This window comes from Nematostella vectensis, chromosome 9 (genome assembly GCF_932526225.1).
Source record: "Nematostella vectensis chromosome 9, jaNemVect1.1, whole genome shotgun sequence".
In the NCBI taxonomy this organism is placed as follows: Eukaryota; Metazoa; Cnidaria; class Anthozoa; order Actiniaria; family Edwardsiidae; genus Nematostella; species Nematostella vectensis.
In genome coordinates this window covers 10,348,868-10,369,616 of record NC_064042.1, presented here as the reverse complement: position 1 = coordinate 10,369,616, position 20,749 = coordinate 10,348,868, and the positions used below count along the sequence as shown (strand labels likewise).

At 38.7% G+C, this 20,749-nt stretch overlaps 1 protein-coding gene and 1 long non-coding RNA gene across 4 annotated transcripts in view; one reads left to right on the top strand and one right to left on the bottom strand.

The window, feature by feature from the left end:
• The window catches only part of LOC5512688 (GTPase-activating protein), a 46,807-nt gene that overhangs the window by 12,440 nt on the left and 13,618 nt on the right, over positions 1 to 20,749 (top strand). For 2 of the 3 annotated variants that reach the window (XM_048732294.1, XM_048732293.1), the window contains 9 exons: positions 88 to 188; positions 396 to 569; positions 640 to 711; positions 1,170 to 1,221; positions 1,993 to 2,045; positions 2,400 to 2,515; positions 3,173 to 3,243; positions 3,837 to 3,910; positions 19,797 to 20,238. In XM_048732294.1, the coding sequence (XP_048588251.1) occupies positions 88 to 188; positions 396 to 569; positions 640 to 711; positions 1,170 to 1,221; positions 1,993 to 2,045; positions 2,400 to 2,515; positions 3,173 to 3,243; positions 3,837 to 3,910; positions 19,797 to 19,877 (794 nt within the window). In that variant the 3' untranslated portion in view covers positions 19,878 to 20,238. Of the gene's footprint in view, positions 1 to 87; positions 189 to 395; positions 570 to 639; positions 712 to 1,169; positions 1,222 to 1,992; positions 2,046 to 2,399; positions 2,516 to 3,172; positions 3,244 to 3,836; positions 3,911 to 19,796; positions 20,239 to 20,749 lie in introns of those variants that run through there. The other variant, XM_048732295.1, reaches the window with a different exon arrangement.
• On the bottom strand, positions 11,251 to 19,797 carry LOC116618445. Its single transcript, XR_004296201.2, has 2 exons — positions 18,161 to 19,797; positions 11,251 to 14,607 (listed from the first exon to the last, which is right to left on the bottom strand). It is a non-coding gene; the product is annotated as an uncharacterized LOC116618445 (long non-coding RNA).

Below are 20,749 nucleotides of genomic sequence, written 5' to 3'. Positions count from 1 at the left end.
ACAAGGTAGGCGGAATGGGGAAGTTATTGTAACTGAATGTCTAATGACAACAGAAGTATTTATCCAAAACATTTTTTTATGCTGCAGTGTTTCGTGCGGAGTCAGTAGAATCTACCTTTAGTAAGAAGTTGGAGAGCGAAGCCGTCAAAGAGCAGTGCCGACGTTTGCTGGTCAAGTTATTAAGTCTGGTTAGTCAAAATTGTGCTTTATCGCCCCCCTTTGTATTGTACACCAATGTTTTCGTATACTAGGAATCACGTAGCGCTATTTTTTGTTTTGTTTAAAATATTTTTTTATTTGTTTAGCAATAAAGTAGAGCCGTTTTTATTTTAGGGTAGGTGAGATTTCACAGTGTTTCAAGGTGATTTATTCCTTGCCATATTTTACCTGTTTAGTGCCCCGCCCTCATGATGGAATCTTCCCTCCTGAACGCCATCAAACGAGCGCAACTGGAACCAGAAACAGACTGGGGCAGGATAGGGGCTTATCTACTGCAGAGGTTCCAAGGCGTCGAGGAGTTCACTTCTGTCCTGGAGGGCGACAAGATCTTTTTCCAGCAAATCAAAGAAGTAAGTTTGGCCTGTACAGCGAACTCTCGCTAACTAATAACTGACAAATTATAGTTTTGTTGTGTCCTAGGAAGTTCAACTCAAACTGATGAAATACGAAAAATTAGAACTAGAATTGAAAAGCCTTCAAAGAGTGTACGAGGTAACTAACATGGCAACATAAAAACACGGTCCCTGGGATAACTATAACCATATGTTACTATGGTTACGCCAAAGGTTAATTTCACACAGGGCCAAACGTTCATTTTATACTGCGTCAAACGTTCAGTTTTCACTGCGCCAAACGTCCAGTTTTGCCCACTGCGCGTCTTCTCGGAAAAGGGCATTAATTGTACTTCATCGACCTTTACAAGAAAGAACCGCTGCGGACCCTGACCCGTGGTACCATCTTCATTGACAATGCATACACACTAGCTGACATCCATGAATGAAGACTATGTTTGTCTATGTTTGTTGAGTTGTCTGTCTCGATTGACGAGTATGTCAGTCATGTTAAGAGCATTTGATCGTCTCGCGACGTTAGTTTGCGCTATACAAATACTGAACATTTTATTCCTTCCAATATTTATTTTAGCTGGCTTTCCATATTCCTCTTTCCAGGCCTTAAATGATCATGGACAGTTCCTACGGGAACAGCTGGATGCGTACAAAGGTAAACTTTCCCTATCAGAAAAGCTGCTAACAACTTTAGTTTTAGTTTTAAACTATAGTTTTAAATCGTATTCCTGTAGCTAGCGAGCAATGGACCGTTTACCAGATGATGGGGGCCCTGTGTTATTTGAGTGAGAAAGTGAGGCTTGGTAGGCCAGATCTGGTTTACAAACTTATGAGCCATTTTCCAGATAATGGAACTCGATCGCGAAAGCGAGGATTTTGCACGTCGAAGCTTTATGTTTGTTTTACAATAAAGCTCGAAGCTAACCACCTGGTCACAGCCTCACCAGTAAAACCATGGTCATCGGAAATATTGAGCATTTGTTTCAACCAACCGCGAGACAATAGAATATAAACAAGTCTCGACAAGTTTCAGTTCTTCAGTTTCTAAAATCTCGCTCCTGGCTCGTTAAAAGTCAAAAACAAATATTTTACATATAATTTTACTGTTCGCGAAGTGAAAGGATTTGAAGATAAGATCAAGACTTTGAATGAAAATTGCACACATTCCGACCTGCCAAAGCCTCGCTTTCGCGCTTTAATTCCACAGGGACCCCATAATCTGTTAACGCACCTACCCAAACCCAAGGACTTTGATTAATATGTTTTCGCATTCATGTGTTTACTCCTTCATATGTTCTCGCCTTCATGTGTTTACTCCTTCATATGTTCTCGCCTTCATGTGTTTACTTCGTCATATGTTCTCGACTTCATGAACTGCTGTGTCCTTTATATGTTCTCCCGTTCAAATGTGCTGTCTCTTCAACAGAATACTTAGTTGCGGTACGGACAAGAGCTGCGTCAGTCTCAAAGGCTCAAAAGGTAAAGAAATCAAGGATTTTGAGGCATATCTCCAATCTTAGCGATTCGGCTGTTAAGCAACGCGCGGCTGAACGCGTGCGTTCATTATGGAACTTTAAACTTTTTAGGCAGGAAAACTGGTTGCGCGCGTGAGACACTTCGAACCAAATGGCAGATGTTCTTCAATAGTTGAGGGAAGACCTCTTGGTAATGCAAACAGCGGGGAAGGAGGAGTGGTGGAGGGAGTAGAAATTCAACCGCTTTTTATATTTACCCGAAATTGAAATGGATTTATTTACCTAACAAAGCAATCGTAGTATCTTGTTACAGGGCGTTACAGGAACAAATATATTAATGTTTTGCCTCCTTTCTTAGAGGGGGAGTTTTGGTAGCTCATCATCGCAAGGAGGCAATAAGCAGATACGGTTCTCGTACAACCAGCTTGAGCGAGAGGGAGTGATAATAGAGACGCAGGGGATACCAGTCCACAGGTATAAAACCTACTTAATGTCGACTTTATCCTTACCACAAAGACGTAGGAGATACCAGTTTACAGGTATGAGACCTACATAAGTCAAAACAGTTTAAGCAGACACCATAAGGAGCCTATACGGTCAACTTTATCGTTACCAAACGCTTTCAGGAAATTGAAAAGGTGTTTGTTATATAGTCAAGTCTTTCGTAGGCACACGTAGACAAATCCAAGAGCCCGTTGAGATGTTTGTTACATAGTCAACTTTATTTTTCCAGACACCTTAAAGAACATGAAATAGTGTTTGTTACCGGTCGACTTTATCCTTAACAGACACCTTAAAGAAGCCAAAATAGTGTTCGTTATACAGTCAACTTTATCCTTACAGACACCTTAGGGAACTCGAAAAGGTGTTCGTTATACAGTCAAATTTGCCCTTAGCAGAAACCTTCCTTTTCTCTCTCAGCTTACTTCTCCTTGGATAATAGGCCTTGAAGGAGCTAAAAAAGGTGTCCATTACCATCAAATCCATTGTAAGCAGACATCTTCAATATCTGAAAAGAGTGTCCTATATATTAAACCCTCATCTAAGCGGTCATCTTTCGAAATTAAAAAGTATGACAATCATCCAATCGCAACAGTACTGATTACTTAGTTTATCCTTTTCTGTTTCCAGGAAGTCTGATATATCTGTAACTTTAGCATCTCCTGAGCCCGGTATCTACACCATCGCCTTGTATTACAAAGGTACGTACGCATTCACCTCGACTAGAAGTGTGGTAACGATGTGAGAAAGGATGTGATGAGGTGACACAATAAGGTGAGGTCGATGGAAAAGGTGTGAATAGATGATGGGGTATGTTATTTTGTTAAGGTAAGGTAAGGTCTATGGGAAATGATGTGAATAGCTGGTGGGGTATGGAAAGGTCAGTGAGACAAAATGTGAAGGGCTGGTGGGGTATGGTAAGTTAAGGTAAGGTAAGGTAAGGTCCATAAGAAAAAGTGTGAATAGCTGGTGGGGTATGGAAAGGCCAGTGAGACGAAATGTGAAGGGCTGATAGGATTTGGTCAGTTAAGGTAAGGTAAGACAAGGTCCATGGGAAAAGATATGTGAATAGCTGGTGGGGTATGGAAAGGTCAGTGAGACAAAATATAAAGGGCTGGTGGGGTATGGTCAGTTAAGGTAAGGTAAGGTCGTGAAACAAGATGTGATTAGCTGGTTGGGTATGGAAAGGTGAATGAGACAAAATGTGAAGGGCTGAAGCGGTATGGTAAGGTAAAATCAGATGAGGTGGCCAGAAGTAGCTCATTCTTATTAGTTTTCGTCGTTTAATGTCCAGGCAAGACGAGTAAAGCGTACGAGACCGATCTTAACCTAGAAGAACTTCTCGAGAAACAGCACTTGAGCGACCCGGTAAGATAACAAAACTTTAACATACCATTAACGTTTGTAAACCCTAATCGCGCGATTCCAAACATACAATTGACATTTGTACATTCTAATCGCACATCACATTCTGTTCAAATATGCGTTGCATGGAAACAAACACAAATGGTTTGTGTTTCGTCAAGTGTTACAGATCACGTGATCAACGTTTACAAGAACACTTGATCACGTGAGAGAACACATGATCACATTAGAGAATGATTGATCTCACAGAAGACAATTGATCACACAAGAGAACAATTGATCACATAAGAGATCATTGATCACATGATAGAACAATTGATCACACGAGAGAACAATTGTTCAAATAAAAGAACTTTTGATCTTATGAGAGAATGGTTGATCAAGAACACTTGATCACGTGAGGGAACAATTGCTCGCATAAGAGAGCCATTGACCACATGAGAAAATATTTGATCATATGAGAGAACACATGATCACGTGAGAGAACGCTTGATAAAAAAAAAACTTGATTCCATGAGCGAACACTTGATCACACGGGTAAACACTTATTCAAATGTATCTTTTTTGCGCATGTCCTGAAATAAGTCCTAATTAATTTGCAGAAGTGTGCAATCGCGGCATTTTAAATCCACTTTTTAAATTATGCATTAAGTTATTTACTAGGTTACTTAGAAGATTATATTCATAAAACTTCTCATACATTATTATTATATTATTATATATTTAAACATCAGTCAAATCAAATTAGGTAGATTCGGTCAGGTGATATTTGAAATCTAGTGCAGTGTGTCTTTGAGTGTTTATGAGACGGAGGGGGTGGGGGGGGGGGTGGGGGGTTGATCTTATTAGGGAAGAGCGGGGGTTTCTTTTAAGAAAATGTAAGTCTTATAATCAGATTAGAAATTTAAAGAGAAAACGTGAAATAATTCAACGCATATTAAAAGAATTAAATGGATGAAATGAATGATTGAAATCTGCTAGGGAGACTAAATTGTTATTGTTCATTTTTTTCTGTTACTCCGTTTCATAATGCTTTCGATGATCACAAAAGCTAAGCCCAAGACGGATCTATTATTTTTCCTTTTAAATATTGGCCGAAAAATCTGGGATACGTCCATAATGACCAATAATGCCGTAAAATACTTTAGCGTTTTTTGCACATCTGTTTATCGCTTGCAAAATGACAAGGTTGTCTTGCGGATTAAAGATTTAGTGGTGATATTTTTTTCAACACAATTCCTCATAATATAACTCTCCGTCTGAATCCCACAGTCCTTGCTAGTGATAATTTCAAAGACGATATATTTCGCTGTTTAGGTTTCTCAACCTATGTTTCGAACCATTTTGTGCTAGAAAAACTAACTAAGTTTTTTTTGCAAACTAACTTGTATTTTTTTTACTTAGGACTGTTGGATTTTATTTTTCTATACTTCCCAAGTATATATAAAAAAGTAATTTTATGTTTAAAACGGAAATAGAATTATTTGTAGCTTTACGCTTTACGTTTGGTCGATTGCATTTGTAATTTCCTGCTTCAAGCAATGAAAGGGTTACCAAGCGACCGTATGTAGGTGGCTGGCTTTTTACCTCAATTAAGTTTTCATCTAATATTTACAATAATGTTCACTTGTGCCCCGTTTAGCTATTCAATAAACCCAGCTAACTCAAACATCACTCTCCGTCTGCCTTCGTTGACTGGCAATTCAACAAACACAGATGTCGCGACTCGAGAAAATTTTCAAGTCGCGAACAATATCGTATGTTCAGAACCTGGAGATTATGGGATCTTTCAAATTTCCGCTGCGCCCTGGATAAGCCGAGAAAAATAAGATTACAATTGTATAGGCTCGTATTGAGGTGTGCGGTGATGAATAGCCCTGGATTTAAACAATATTTTTTTTCATTGAAAGGGATTTTCGCGTTTGACCAATTGCAAACGCGCTTGCCAAATTGCCACTAGAGACTTCAATTAAAACACTGGCTCGCTTTTTTTCAGTTCCTATTCACTTATCACAATGAATAGCCGGGTATTATTATAACAAAAGCTAAGGTTTTTAACTGGGAGTTTCAATTAGAGTACTGCCTTTTGTTCTCGTTGAGATATTTAGAGTTGTTTACGGACAGCTTTCTATTGTACGCCATTCATATTTCTAAAGCATTCTAAAGTGGTATTGTTCTGCCTGTAAACACTCCTTTCAAACTCCCCTTGCTAGTGTTGAATGAGATGTCATTTCTCGTCAAAATGCGTAATAACCCCTTTCTCTCTGTGTCCCGTGAGATGTATTACGCGCCGTATGGCAAAGCCAGATTGCGTTTAGCTTGTAGGCTACGTTGAAGGATTTTGAGGCTGGGTTTTTGCCGCACTGTTTGGATTTTTTGGGAATAACACACATACTGGATTTGTTATTTGGGGAATTCCTGGGTGCCTTCCGCACGGTAAGATTCACGCAATTTATGTTACCTTCGTCGCTGTTAATTCTCTCGAGGGTCGACCAAATTTTCGCTCGTTTTATTCACTCCTTGCTTCGCTTAAAGCGGCTATTATATTAAGATTTTTTTTATTTTCAGCAGTTCAACGTACGTGCTACATTTTTGGAACAGTCTTTCTCGTCGTTAAAATGCTTTTTAATTATGAACATTTTTTTTTCGAAAAAAAAAAAAAAAAAAAACAAGCCCATGATAAATATGTTGAGTCTACTACTTTGTCTGGTTTCCTACAGGAATTTTTTGAAAAAAATTATACATTTTTCGTGGCGCAAAAATTCCGTGAGAAACCCCGATTGCTGACGCGACTGTACTACTCTCATGAGTAATTGTTAGCTAGATGTTTAGGGCTCAGTGTTGTGTGGTACTCAGCAGGCTGCTGTGAGAAGAAATAATAGAGATAGAACTGTCCATGGGGTACTAATTAATGCGTCCTGGCCCCCTAGGGGGTCAAGGTATAGTGTTAGTCTTCTACGCAGCGGTTCTGAACATTGTCACGCACAGCGTACAATGTAACGCACATTGACACACAACACCTTGCGTGACAAAAGTAGGGCGACTCATAGGAGACTAGGGTGAGGGAAAGAGGTCTCGTTCCAGATCCCACCCCCTTAGTCGCGGCTCATCTGCAAGCACAGGACACCCGTTATGAACGGTAGAGAATAAGATGAGAATTTGTGTGCTTGACGCGTTAAAAACCGACCCAGATGGTCCAACAGATACACAATCACTTTTTTAAAGGGAGGATGCTAGCAATACTGAAAAGTGATTTGCGTATTATTTTGGCAAGCTCGAAATAACTATCCAAGTTTATTAAAAGACATTTTATCCTTCAGTTGAATTTAATGTTAAGGTATATTAATACTTTCTGTAATGATATTATAAACATATTTTAGGTTTCGGTAGATGCTGTACCTCAAATCCTTACATGTAAGGCCGCGAAATCACTGATTAATTCAATCCAGTTATAAAGTCATTCAATTCAGTTATAAAGTCATTATAATGGTATACTGCGCGCCAATTGGCTGGATTTTTTAATGATTCCGCTTCTAAATACACAATGAAGTTATAAGATTGCTTCCATTCTATCACACTTGGATTAAGTAAACAGGAAAATTTCACGTTGTTTTGTCGCATACTCAGCATAGTATATTATTTTTTTAGTGCAAGCGTGTAAGTGCCACTTAAAAACCGTTTATCTTTTTTTACTGTAAACCTGAAAAAGTTTACGCTGCGCTTTCTCTCCAAGTGCACGGAAATAATAACACTGTGCGCATGCTCATCTTGTAATATTTTGCGCATGCTCAGCTTGTAATACATTGCGCATGCTCATCTTGTAATACATTGCGCATACTCAGCTTGTAATACATTTTGCATGCTCAGCTTGTAATATATTGCGCATGCTCAGCTTGTAATACATTTTGCATGCTCAGCTTATAATATATTGCGCATGCTCAGCTTGTAATATATTGCGCATGCTCAGCTTGTAATACATTGCGCATGCTCATCTTGTAATACATTGCGCATACTCAGCTTGTAATACATTGCGCATGCTCAGCTTATAATACATTTTGCATGCTCAGCTTGTAATATATTGCGCATGCTCAGCTTGTAATACATTTTGCATGCTCAGCTTATAATATATTGCGCATGCTCAGCTTGTAATATATTGCGCATGCTCATCTTGTAATACATTGCGCATGCTCATCTTGTAATACATTGCGCATGCTCAGCTTGTAATACATTTTGCATGCTCAGCTTATAATATATTGCGCATGCTCAGCTTGTAATATATTGCGCATGCTCAGCTTGTAATACATTGCGCATGCTCAGCTTGTAATACATTGCGCATGCTCAGCTTATAATACATTTTGCATGCTCAGCTTGTAATATATTGCGCATGCTCAGCTTATAATACATTGCGCATGCTCAGCTTGTAATACATTGCGCATGCTCAGTTTATAATACATTGCGCATGCTCAGCTTGTAATACATTGCGCAATGTATTATAAGCTGAGCATGCAGTAATACATTGTAATACATTGTAATACATTGCGCATGCTCAGCTTGTAATACTGTAAGCATGCTCAGCTTGTAATACTGTGCGCATGCTTAGCTTATAATACATTGCGCATGCTCAGCTTATAATACTGTGCGCATGCTTAGCTTGTAATACATTGCGCATGCTCGGCTTGTAATACTGTGCGCATGCTCAGCTTATAATACTGTGCGCATGCTTAGCTTATAATACTGTGTGCATGCTCAACTTGTAATACTGTGCGCATGCTCAGCTTGAATACTGTGCGCATGCTCAGCTTATAATACTGTGCGCATGCTCAGCTTGGAATACTGTGCACTTGTTACCGCTTTAAATGCAGTGTGCAGGCTCATCTTGTCATTCCGTGCGCATGCTTAAGTGGCGTGCGCATGTTATCGCTTACAGCAAAGCTTGTAGTTCTTATGTGCGTATCTCTAGGTTGTGTGCGTGGGGTTCAGTACGGTCTTGTGTCCTTATCAAATGGTTTGATAGGGAAAGGTATATTGGTTTAGATAACAAACACTATCGCTTTATTTTTCCCTCGATTGAGTAAGATACAGCTCATCAGGATTTTATTTCCAAAGAAACATGGTCGGTCCTATATTGCTAAGCGACAAATAACCACATTTACTATAAGCCCCGTTCAGATAAAGCTATATATATCATATATGCCCCCAAAGGAACTTAATAAACTTCTTTTCTTACGCAACTTCTATTCCACCCAAATCATTAAAATTAAGCACACAGCTATACAGATTTTTATCGAATTTACAGTTTCGCAATTTTGTAGTAGGTTCTCGGAAATATCCCGTAGTTGTTTATTTACCTATTCCCGTTATCTCTCGTGCTTTAATCCTTAAACACACCAGCAGAATATCTAATCGCGAGCCACATCCGTTATCAGGATTTCACCGTTAGGAAAACAACTCATTTTTTTTCTAGTGCATTGTTTATTTTTCTTCATCGTTCTGACATTACGCGTCTCCTTCCCGCCCGCAAGACGCATATCAATATGTTCGGCCCGAACTAACATTCCCTAAGCTCATACTTAACTCAATTTTGTTGATTAAAGTGTATTTTGACAACAAGTCCGACAAAGAACTCCTTGAAATTCACAGACTACAGCTGTCGAATTATGAGAAGGTTGATTATTTTGCCGAGAGATCAAACTCTGTGAAATTTTAGTTATCCGCTTAACACGTGTTTTATTTTTATTTTTTTAGATCGCCCTTCAGCGATAGCAGGTGCTCTAGACGTATCCCTAACGGTCCAATTCATTAGATTTTTCGGCGCTCGTCTTTGAACTTCCTCGTAATTCTATCCTATGGGGATATTGTTTACGAAACTGGCCGACGATTTAGGAACCAATGTACGACATTTGTATTAAAACTTTTTAAATTACTCCTCTTTCCTGGCGGATATTATCTAAGAATCTCTTTAAAGAGATTTGGAAATTGCTAGCTTATCGTATAAATTTAGAATTCATCAAAGTTTGTTTATTAGCTAATAACACCCAGCCTATTTAATTTTGGGTCGAGATTTTAATTTTGGGTGCCATGAAAATTGCCTCCAAAAGTAATTAACCGAACTGTAATAAACTTGCTGTATGTTTACGTTAAATTCCCCCTCTATATTTTACAGTATTATTTTCTGATCCTATTTGATAGGTGTAATGCTGGGCCACTATTTTACATAGTAAAACTTCGATTTCATCAACTCTTTCCCATCGCAGCTCACAAGGATTAGCTCATGACGGATTTCGCAGCGGATTAGCGTCCTTCTAAAGTTAGTTTAGGTTTAAATTAAGGGAACTCAGTGTTTAAAGGGCTAGTATGAAATAACTTCGGCTTCCCCGGTAAATAGTCTGTTTTCCGACGTGTTATTTACTTAGATCGCAAAGTGATATTAACTTCTGAACGTTGTCGGAAAAGACGATAGTAATTTTATCCACACAGAAAGCGTTTCCCTTGAGACCTTCGGCTCTAAAACACGTTTTAGGCATTTCCGAATTTCCGCCAAGTTAGGCAAATATTTCCACAGACTGAAAAGAAGCCAATTAATTATTTCATTTCCAACGAGAAAGTCATTTTGTTTTTATGATTTTGTTTTGTGCCGCATTTTTTCACTAATCCCATCGTGACTAGAAACCCAACGGTGAAGTGTTGATATTTTCGTGGAGTTATTTTTAATCGAGCTGTCAAATTAGGACAGTTAAATATTATGCAGCGTATTTCTCTCTCACGATCTTTCTCCTGGGTCATCCTTTTTTGTTATTTATTTTCTAACGACAGGTGAACTTTGCCCGATTGATGTGAGAAACGAAATTTTCCTACAAATCACCCTTCTAACAAATTTTGTCTCTGCTTTTTTGATTTTTTGTCACTACGAAAATTCTAGGCTTGGTCTAAAAATCATGTTTATACGCGAAGCATGAGTTGTTTTGGTAAATATTCTCAGCAACTCATATTGGAGGGGTTTGAATCAGGGCTTATTCCCTGTCACGCTTGGAAATCCTGAGCGGTCATAAGAGTGAAAAACAAACTGATTTCTAAGTGACATTTATAGATGTGAACACGTCTCGATCACCCCATGCCTTCGGTTCGACACGTGTCTAAACGCTTGGGAGGGCGTATCATGGAGATTTCGCGCTTTTAAGAGACTGCAATTCAAGTGGAATCAGTAATGATCGCTAACCCAGCAAATTCACAACTTAATCCTTCGCCCAGTATGTGGGAGCCTTTTTAAGGGTCACCATTACATTGCTATTATGAAAAAAATGCTATTCTAGATTTTTGGCATTTCCCAACAACGGAGACGAGCCTTTACTTACTATGTTTATTTCAAAGTTATACTTAAGGTTATTTTTCATTGAATAAGGTTTATGAATATCTATTTTCCTATATTATAATGGTTTTTCTCACCTTTCCCAAAAGGTGTTTCTTTCCTACTTAACGCTACGCTAATTATAATGTAGAACCCAACGCAAGTGGCTCTAATTCCTAAAGCACACCAGGGATATTCCACCGTCTTAAAGCCTCCAAGAGTGCGATTTTAGATGTGCTGACAGCGTCTACCGATCCAAGAAGTCTCTAGTCGCCTGCCGGCATGATAAGTGTAGAGAAAGCGGTGTTTATATTGCGATAGAGTCTTTAGCGTGGGCGCCAACACTCTCCCAAAACACGTGTTTCTTCATGTTGTTATAACGTGGCATGCTTATCAAATACTACAACTACCCTTTAATGGGAATCAAACCATAAGATACACCTCCTCCCCTCTTCTAGTGTGATTAGACAGCCCATGACTCTTGGGAGCACTTTTCTGTGTATAGTGGGGTTTTGGAAGTCTTTAGGCGAGGTTATTTTGCGTGAAATTCCATCACGGTTATCCCGGTGACTCCATAAAGGCACCTGGTCGTCTGCCTCGTTGTCATGCAAAGCGATAAGCTGTCTCTTCGCCCAGGCGCTTGCGCATCGTGGCTTTCAGCTGTCACACTTAAAACCTATCCAATATATATATTTTTCACATTGGGTGTCTTCTTACCCCCAAAAGTTCCTAATGAGCCATTCTCCATTCAAGGAAAATTAAGACTTGAAAGTGTTAATGACTCCCGCCATGCATATACAGTTTTGGTTGGTTTATTGTTGTTTTTGTTTTTCTTAGGTAAAGTATTTAATTTTGATATACTTGATACGAATTCAGATGTAATTTTGACAGGAATGAATTTAAACGCCAAGCTAAAATCACTAAGACATAGCTTCTAAATTTTATTGTAAATAGCAACACTAGTGTTCGTAATGCTCTTGTAAACAACTCCTGAATTCTAACAATAACTATATATAAAATAGCATTTTTTTTACAAACTTGGATAACAGTTGCATGTCTGTTATTAACCCATCCAGTGTATCTAAATCTAAACGATCAAACAAAGACATTTTCAACATCGCGTATAACAAGTCTAACACACTGTTTACATTGACTCGTTAGGAGAAGAAAGTTATCAAATTGCTTTGTTAGAAACCTTTAATGATATATTCTCTTTTCATAATCAGCCACTGTCTAAACATTTCCTGCCATTCTTTGGTTTTATATGTGGTAGTTTTTTCACGGGTAGTTAAAATTGAAATCAAATTTCTTTCTTATAAACCTCAATTGATTTGTTCTCTTTTTATATTATCCAGCCACTGGCAAACACTTTAAAGTTACTTGAATTCTTTGGTTTCATTTGTGGAGTTGTTATCACGAGTACGTAGACTGTACGGTGTTTTAAGCGAGATAAGAAATCTTTTATCGAATCTGGTAAAATGCATTGTCGAGTTATCGTGCCCCGCATTCGCCGAATCGTCGCCAGAGTTCATATCAGTTCTGATTGGGAAACACCTCGAGTCATCGTTATACCTCTAACTTCAAATTGAACGAATTATAGCTCATTACGGCTGCAAGCATTCTTTGTGGTCACTCTCCGAGTAAGTTAGTATCCTGCAGCCGTTCTGGAGTCTTCGCACTCAAGCGCTGCCTAGCTGCCTGCCTGTCTGGTTGCGAGGGAGACTCAAAGGCTCATGCTATGACCTTAGCTGCCATAGTCCATTTCGACAACTCCGTGCCTATACCTGCCGCCTTCCTTGCTCTCTCTCCCCCGTGCCTCCCCCAGCGTTTCAGCCGCTGGGGGAGGCCCGGGGTGGTATTGGTGGTATTGGTGTACGAACACCAATACCACATAGAAATCCTCAAGAAGCCCCGTGCAAAAAGCGCTATCATCAGCCAGCATTTATTTCATTTCTAGACTCGGTTGAACCTGCCTCACAGCACCTCTCAATAAGGGACGGGCCATTTAACTTTTGAGGGGGGGGGGGGGGGGGGGCTGATGATTTCATGTTAGCAACGTTCCTTTTTTTTACTCTTGGCTATTAGGCGGGATTTTTTTTACGAAGTTACGTTTTTTTTGTAAAAATTTCAATAAAATAGACCTGTTTTTTAAAAGTATATTCGACGTTACATTTTGGTGTACCACATATCTATACTGGGACCACTCAATAAATCGTTTTTAGACCGATTTAGTAGATGGAAGAATACTTTAAGTAAATAGAAGCTCAAAGTCCAAATAATAGCTCAAATAGAAGCTCGAAAACTTGAATGAAGTAATCGTAACATACAAACGGAGTACAAATTAAGCAATCTTCACTGTATGGTTTTGAGGGAGCTATAGAAAGCCACACATGTTACTGTGTTCATTCAACATTTTAAGACTAAAACAAAGTCTTAATACCTTTTTTCAAACTCGGTGAAAATGATTCCCCAAACCTCACACTCAGGATGAAAAAAAATGGCACCCCAGAAACGATAAATACTCACGTTTTTTTTTTCTTTTGATATATAAACTTCGTATAAAAAGATTTTTCATGTATTTGACTTTGGATTCTTAATTGAGTGATTTGACTTTTTTGCACCAATCTTTTGATTTTCTGTGGAGAGGTCTGATAACCTGGAGTAAGCAATGGAAATGTTTATTTTATTATATCTTTACAAAGTTGTGCAACGTCCATCATTCACATAATTTTCAAAACTCACAGGTTTATTATAATTTACCATTTTAAACCTTAAGTTGTGTATTTGTAAAAAAAACATGTATTTTTATTTCAATGTTTTGTATTTCGTTCATTTTAATTCTAATATATTTTAAAAATCCTTAAAAACATAATAAGAATTAGCCCTGAAACTAGACGACAACTGTTTAGTCTATTTCCCTGTGTATTTTTTACACTTTTCCCGATTTTTTGTAATTCGAACCACGGTTTTTTTTGTCTTCACGCGTATGTATTGGAAGACTATCCCCTCCTTTGATAATATGATTTCCCCAAAATCAGAATAAAGATTCAAGTTTGTTTATATTTACAATTTTCAAATTATTTACAAACCCTGCCGAAAGGGTCAATTCCAATTCGGCGGTCAGCGAGCTCACTGCAATTTTTCGCGAAAATGCAGGAAACTCGTAAAGTACAGTAAAAACATCGGAGACCTAAAAAAGAATCCGTATTTTTGTTTGCCGCGGCACTAAACCTTCGGCTCTATCAAAGAGACGCTATATAACGGTCGATATCGCTTTCTTGATTCGTTCTTTTGTTGGTCTCGATACTTCCTCTTGCTTCTCGCTGTGCGCTTTCCCTCGAACGCGGAAGAATCCCTGTGAAGAAAACGCATTAGTCACTGTACCCCTTCCAGAAAAGGCGGGATTTCGATCTTTTTATCTCGAAAGTCAATAGAGCCGGACATGCTAAAGAAGCCTGCAGGCGGTGTTTGGGTGGTTCTCTCAAGCGCGAAAATTTAAAGTAAGAATCAAAAAGTGTGAATAAATTTTGGCTTTGTACCCAAAGTTTACATAATAAAAACAATATTTTCTTGAGGCGAATTCAAAATTGTAAAATCCCTGTACATTTTAATAGCCCTGTGTTGGTGTCTCGGAGCAGACCATATACCATTTAAAATTAAATTTAGGGGTTCTGTTATACTACTTATCTACATCGGTGTTAATTAAACCACCTAAATGGCACACTATTTCTTGTATCGTGGAATATTTTTTTTATCCGTAGCGTTATTTAGAATCACTTTAAATTATTTCCGTTTTTGGTTGGTATAAGTCTTGCAGGTTTTTGTTGATTTCGATCTCTGTAGCGATTTGCAAGAGTACGAAATCCCAACAAAACAGTTCCGTCGCGATAATCGTGTCGATGATAAGTGGGGAAACATTTCGACTAATTGATGAATTAAGACATCATGCCCAAAAGCCGATAAGATAAACCGAGCTTTGTGAGACATTCTCCACATTTCCACGATCTCCCAAACGTATCCTCACTCAAAGGGCGTTTTTAATTTACATGTTAATATTTTTCTACTTTGGAATGTGTAGCACTATCTCCACGGTCTTTTTAAAGAAGGATTTTTTTCGGTTGTTAATCTTGACAAGAAATCACTCCAAGCACAGTCTCATTTGTGCTTGATACAGAGTCGTTGTAGGATATTAGAAGAAGTCTCTAATAAGGATCTTATTTTGCCTATGTAACCGTATGCTATGATTCGGCGATATGTAAATAGCTAAGACTCGTATGTGAGTTTGCCCTTCGCTCTACCGCCCATAAGTCGCTGCGTAGACAAATACAGCAAACAAGACTTCTCATTCAAAGCTGCACAAATATACCGCTAATGCCCCATCTTCCTCTGCTGATTTGTCGGTTTTATTTAAATGGGTTAATATACTGGTACTACAGTTAAATAAAACGATCCAAAGAGGTCTGACTTTAAGTAAAATGTATTCTTTTGATAAGGTATAATAATTTTATTTTAGCATTTTACGTTTTTTTTTTAATTGTAAAGGCTAAAATTGTGTGTTTTATCACGGAAAAAAATATCAAGCGACATTGAGAAAAAGGAGATTCGAACATTTTGTAGGATAAAATTTTGAACTTGGTTTATTTGTACGTTATATTTTAAGACAAAAGCGCGAAAATAGTAAACATTGCAATAAACACTTAGATGTGTAAGCCTCGATGAAGGGAAGTGTGTTCAATGCTTTTTGTAGTTCTATTTTATTCGTTTTTCTAAGAATAAAGTTTCATTCCTTCCATCTTTTCATGGCCAAAATCATCGACCTGTCATCACCATTTTATTACCATAATAAGAACTTCAAACGCTAGATTCAAGGCGGGAAACACAAGCTTATTTTGGAATACGCGCGTGGAAACACTGTAACTTTATTTCAGCAAACATTGTAAATCCCCGTACCTTTTCGGCAACAGTTTATATCCCCCTTCTTGAGTTTGCTTTGACCTTAGGGGGAAATTCAAATAAAATCTCGTGAAGTAATCAGTTTGTAAAGATTACAGGGACTTGTGGTAATCCCAAAATGGGTTTTCATTCATAAACTGCCTGCCCCAAAGCCTGTGGACTTCATATGAGCTCCCGTTTCGTAAACAAAGACCCGCGAGAAATTTTAAAAACTTATAATTTTTACAAGCATGTTTGCCATTTTCATCTCGTTTTAAGTCTCTCGTTTCTAAAATATTTATTCTATTCGTCATCCTGTTTTTTTTTCATACTCCATTTTTCATGACAGAATCACATTATTTTATTTCATTTTTAACATCGATATTCCTTTGTCTTTATATTCCTAATTTTGGACCAAAATGCCCGAGCTTAGTAAATCATATTACTTTTTTATGACGGTAGCTTAGATGATCACCCATTTAACAGTGTTTTGAGTCGCAACTTATAATTGGTTTGTAATGTCAGTAAGTAAAATCTCAACACTCTACAGCTTTAAAATCTCCTGAAACTCAAGAGTTTTCCCATGTTTTCTTGCTCGTATGATTAAATCCTATAAGGAAAAAAACTATGGAACTGTTGTTGAAAACTCAAGTCAAAGTTTTAATTACACTTTGACATGCAGAGGCCTATACAAACAGCAGACATTTATTACCAGAATTCTAATTGGGAGAATGGGAGATTTTATTTCTTGTTACCGCATTTAAAAGTGATCAGCGCGCGTTTGGCGTTTGCGGTCGGCGGCGTTCACATTTTTCCCGCGCAAACCGCCACATAGGAAGCCCGGTAGCCGTTCCGCCGTTCGCCCTCAATTGTAACAAATTATTGATGTTTCACCACCTTTTCGTGAGCGGAAACTTTCGCAACATCGGTTCTCTTGGGTTTTTGCGGTTCTCTAGGCGGGAATACAGTCAACGATAGGTTTTTGAGGTTTTCGCGAAAATGAATTGCTTTTGCTATCCCTTATTGATTATCTGGTGTGCTTTTAAGCTTTGTCATTAACTCTAAAATCATTGACCAAGCATTTAAAACCATTTCGATAATGGCTCCTTAGCTCAGACAAAATCAGTCATTTTGACCCTACACGACCACAGAGTGTTTTTATTTCCCGCGTGGAGCGCAAGATTTAAACGACCAAACGAGGGTTTAAATATTCCTCAAAACCCAAACTCTCTCAGTTTGCTACTTCGGCCTCCAGTGAGATCGTTTCTCTTTTCGTGTGGTCTAAGTCGCTCGAAGGGCCAGCTGTCGGCTATTTACTTAAAGCGCAAGACCGTCTTTCAAATGTGAGGCATATTTGCCTGTTCGTGTCAGAAAATATTTCGCTTTTGAGCCCATAGATGCAAAAGTCAAGAGACTAGCCTTGTGTTACGAAATCACCCCTAGACTATCATACCGGTGTAATGTTTTGAGCTGAACAAATGCATTTGAATCACACAATAGTTAGGAAAACCGCGAAAGTTTGTTGACGGTGTTTTTATCCGCATCCCCGCTGTGAAAATCCTATGATCGGTGCGCCGCGCGCGCTGCTACGGCCCCGCCAAGATGCAAACAGGTTGCCGGGTTCTGTCAATCTTTGCAGTTTGTGTACCGAATGTAACTGCTCAGAGATCAGTTTCTTTATCTGTTTACTCGATGAAAAAAGCTGCTCAGTTTAGCAGCGACTTGACAGGAAGAGAGATGTCATATTGAACCTGATATAGTTTCCCCGGTATTTCAGACTTCAGCTTAAATCTCGTTCAAATTAATGGCTAGAAAAGACCTTAACTTCAAGTAATTAACTTTAGATTATGACCACACTTTAGTGCTTTTAGCCCTGATAAAATTTACTTAGCTGTGCTCACACAAATTATTGAGAGAAAACTCATTCGTATATGATTTGAATGATCAAGTCGAAAATAAGCGGGTCGAAATCTTACCTTCACTGCTGGCAAATTAGCGCCTTAAACGATCTTATGTGCCAATTCCATTCGTTGCAAGCGCTCTTATAGCTTTCTTTTCGGTAAATCAGCTTTCTGCAAGTTTTCGTTGTCAAGGAACAACGTTCTGCGTACGATCTTGCCACGCGAGCTTTCTTTCTGGAGATGTTTATCTCTCTTTAAGATGACCTAATTCCCTATGTACAGAACAACAACCGCGATACAAAACAGACAAAGCAAAACGCTTTCTGTCTTTGTTCGCAGTTTGCCAAAAGCAAAATAAAGCGATATTATTATAAAGAAAGTTGTGGTGTTGATCTGCGCTCAACATTGCCAAGACTGAGGTCGTGGTTGCTCCATTTCCGTATTCTTGTTCTATGCGTACCTTGTTGATATTTCTTTGATTTTTATTCAAATTAGTTCTCAAAAGGCTGCTTTACAATACAATAACTCGCTCGTGTGCCATGACCTAAGTCTGAACTCTTAAATCTCTAACTGCCTTTGTTTCTTTGCACGCGCGCGAGTCACTGCTTTGGCCGAGAAGCAACATGCAGCAAATATTACGTTTCTCCGGGGGCTCGCGTTGAAAGCTTTCTTTCGCCACTTCTTAGCAATAAACTAACTGTTTCTCGGCAAACGTTAAAGATTACATTACTTCTTTTAAGTGCCTTTTAATGGGGCATCTAAATAAAAGAATGTGAGACAAAGAACAACTATGCTCGGAGTTTCTTTTCATTACATTTTATGATGTGAGGTAAAACGTTAATTCACACAGGAAACTACAGCAAATAACCACGGGCAAATATCTGAAATGGAGGTGAAGTCTGACATTTTCTAATTTACTGTCACCAAAATTATTAGGACTCATAAACAACATCTTCTCTGCTAGCGTGTAGTCGATTCGTAATCTGTAAGGTCTCTACCATTTACACTTAACTCTGGCGTTATCTATAATGTATGATGTTGGGAAGATTTGGGGGGCGGGAATGCGACGATCTAATTTACAAGCGTTGATGAGCTCTTTTAGATTTGCTAAGTGATCACTATCTGCTCCCCCACTATTGTTAGTCACCGTGCGGGAGGGATTTTTAAACTCGATGTCTGTCAATATTTCCCAGTAAAAGACAGCACCATGTTGGCGCGCGTCTTCGAAAACCGGTCACGAAGTCGAGATATTATTCACATAAACGCGCAAATTTTACTCCGTTGATTACTCTACATGCGCTAAACCCTAGCTAAGAGACTCATCAATAAGCTTCGGTCAAGTACCGTGTTTCATCCTTCCCGTAGTCGCTCGAGCACGGAATAAAAAGACTAAATGCACTCTCCTTGACCTCGGAGAAAACCATGTTGGTTGGCGAGCTCTTAAACCAGAGGCTGGATTTTGTGAAATTTAACCGCAGTTTCGATGCGGTGACGGCATCGCTGGGATCTGTAATTAGTTTACCTAACACATTTGCTAATTACTCGGGCTTGGCTTCCTTGCACACGTGTGTTTGTTTCCAGCAAACTTATTTCCCACAAATTCATCATCTCCCCACCGCGCGCAAAGATCGTGTGGTGCTGTAGTGTGAGTCCTAACTTTCTAGATGCGGTAAATAATAAACTTAACCTTTTTTGTGCGTTTCTGTCATAGGTCCTCCATCTAAATGATTTTGTCGTCGTGGATGTGAAGAGAACGCTGCTACTTTTGCATAAATATTTTGCGTCTACTTAATTTAGACTCCCTTTGGACGTTCATTCGGGTCAGGAATCTACTTTGATTGTTTTCCAAATTAAAAGGAAATCAAAAAAGATCTACCCAAACTAGTTTATTATTATCGTCAATTTTGTAAAAAAAAATAGCAGTTATCTCTAGTAAGAGAAAATGAAAAAAACAATCTTAACAGTAAACCAGACATATCCAGAGTGTCATATATATTTTGTATACGCCAAAATAATATTTCTGTTTAATATATTTTGTATTTGCTCAAATTGCGAAGTTTATTTTTGTTGTACAAGATGTAAACGCATAGGACATTAAAAGTGTCAAGACTTTCAGTCAACAGTGATAATTAAAAAAAGAACTTTTCATCACACAAGTGTTCTAATTCGTTTCTCCGTCAAGCGTAGTTTATTTGATGCCTAAACTCCGAGAAAGTCAAGATTGTACGGAGACTGGGGATAGTGATTTCTCTAAGATGCGGTATTATCAATACGAGCGGCATTTGGACTTGACGTATTTCCAATGGCCCGCGGTGTGCTTGATAGAACACCCCTACTGCAATAATTACCCCGGTGGATAGTTTACTCGCTAATTCTAGACTCTCTTGAAGAAACTTTAATTATAACGGGACGGGCTAGCTGGGGTACAGTATATAGCCCCACTTTTGTTATTGTTTTGACGAAAGGGTGAGATTATTTTAAACTCGCGTTTACTTGGGGTTCTCGCAAAGGAAAAGTAGCGGCTAGAGGATGTGGGGAGTGTTAGTGGATGTCGAATGTAGTAGGGATAGGTGATTTTACCACGTGCGGCCCCGACTGAGCCTGTGTAGTAGTGCCATCGGCGCCCTCTCCACCTGCATAAGGCCGGCTAATTTTCATGATCTT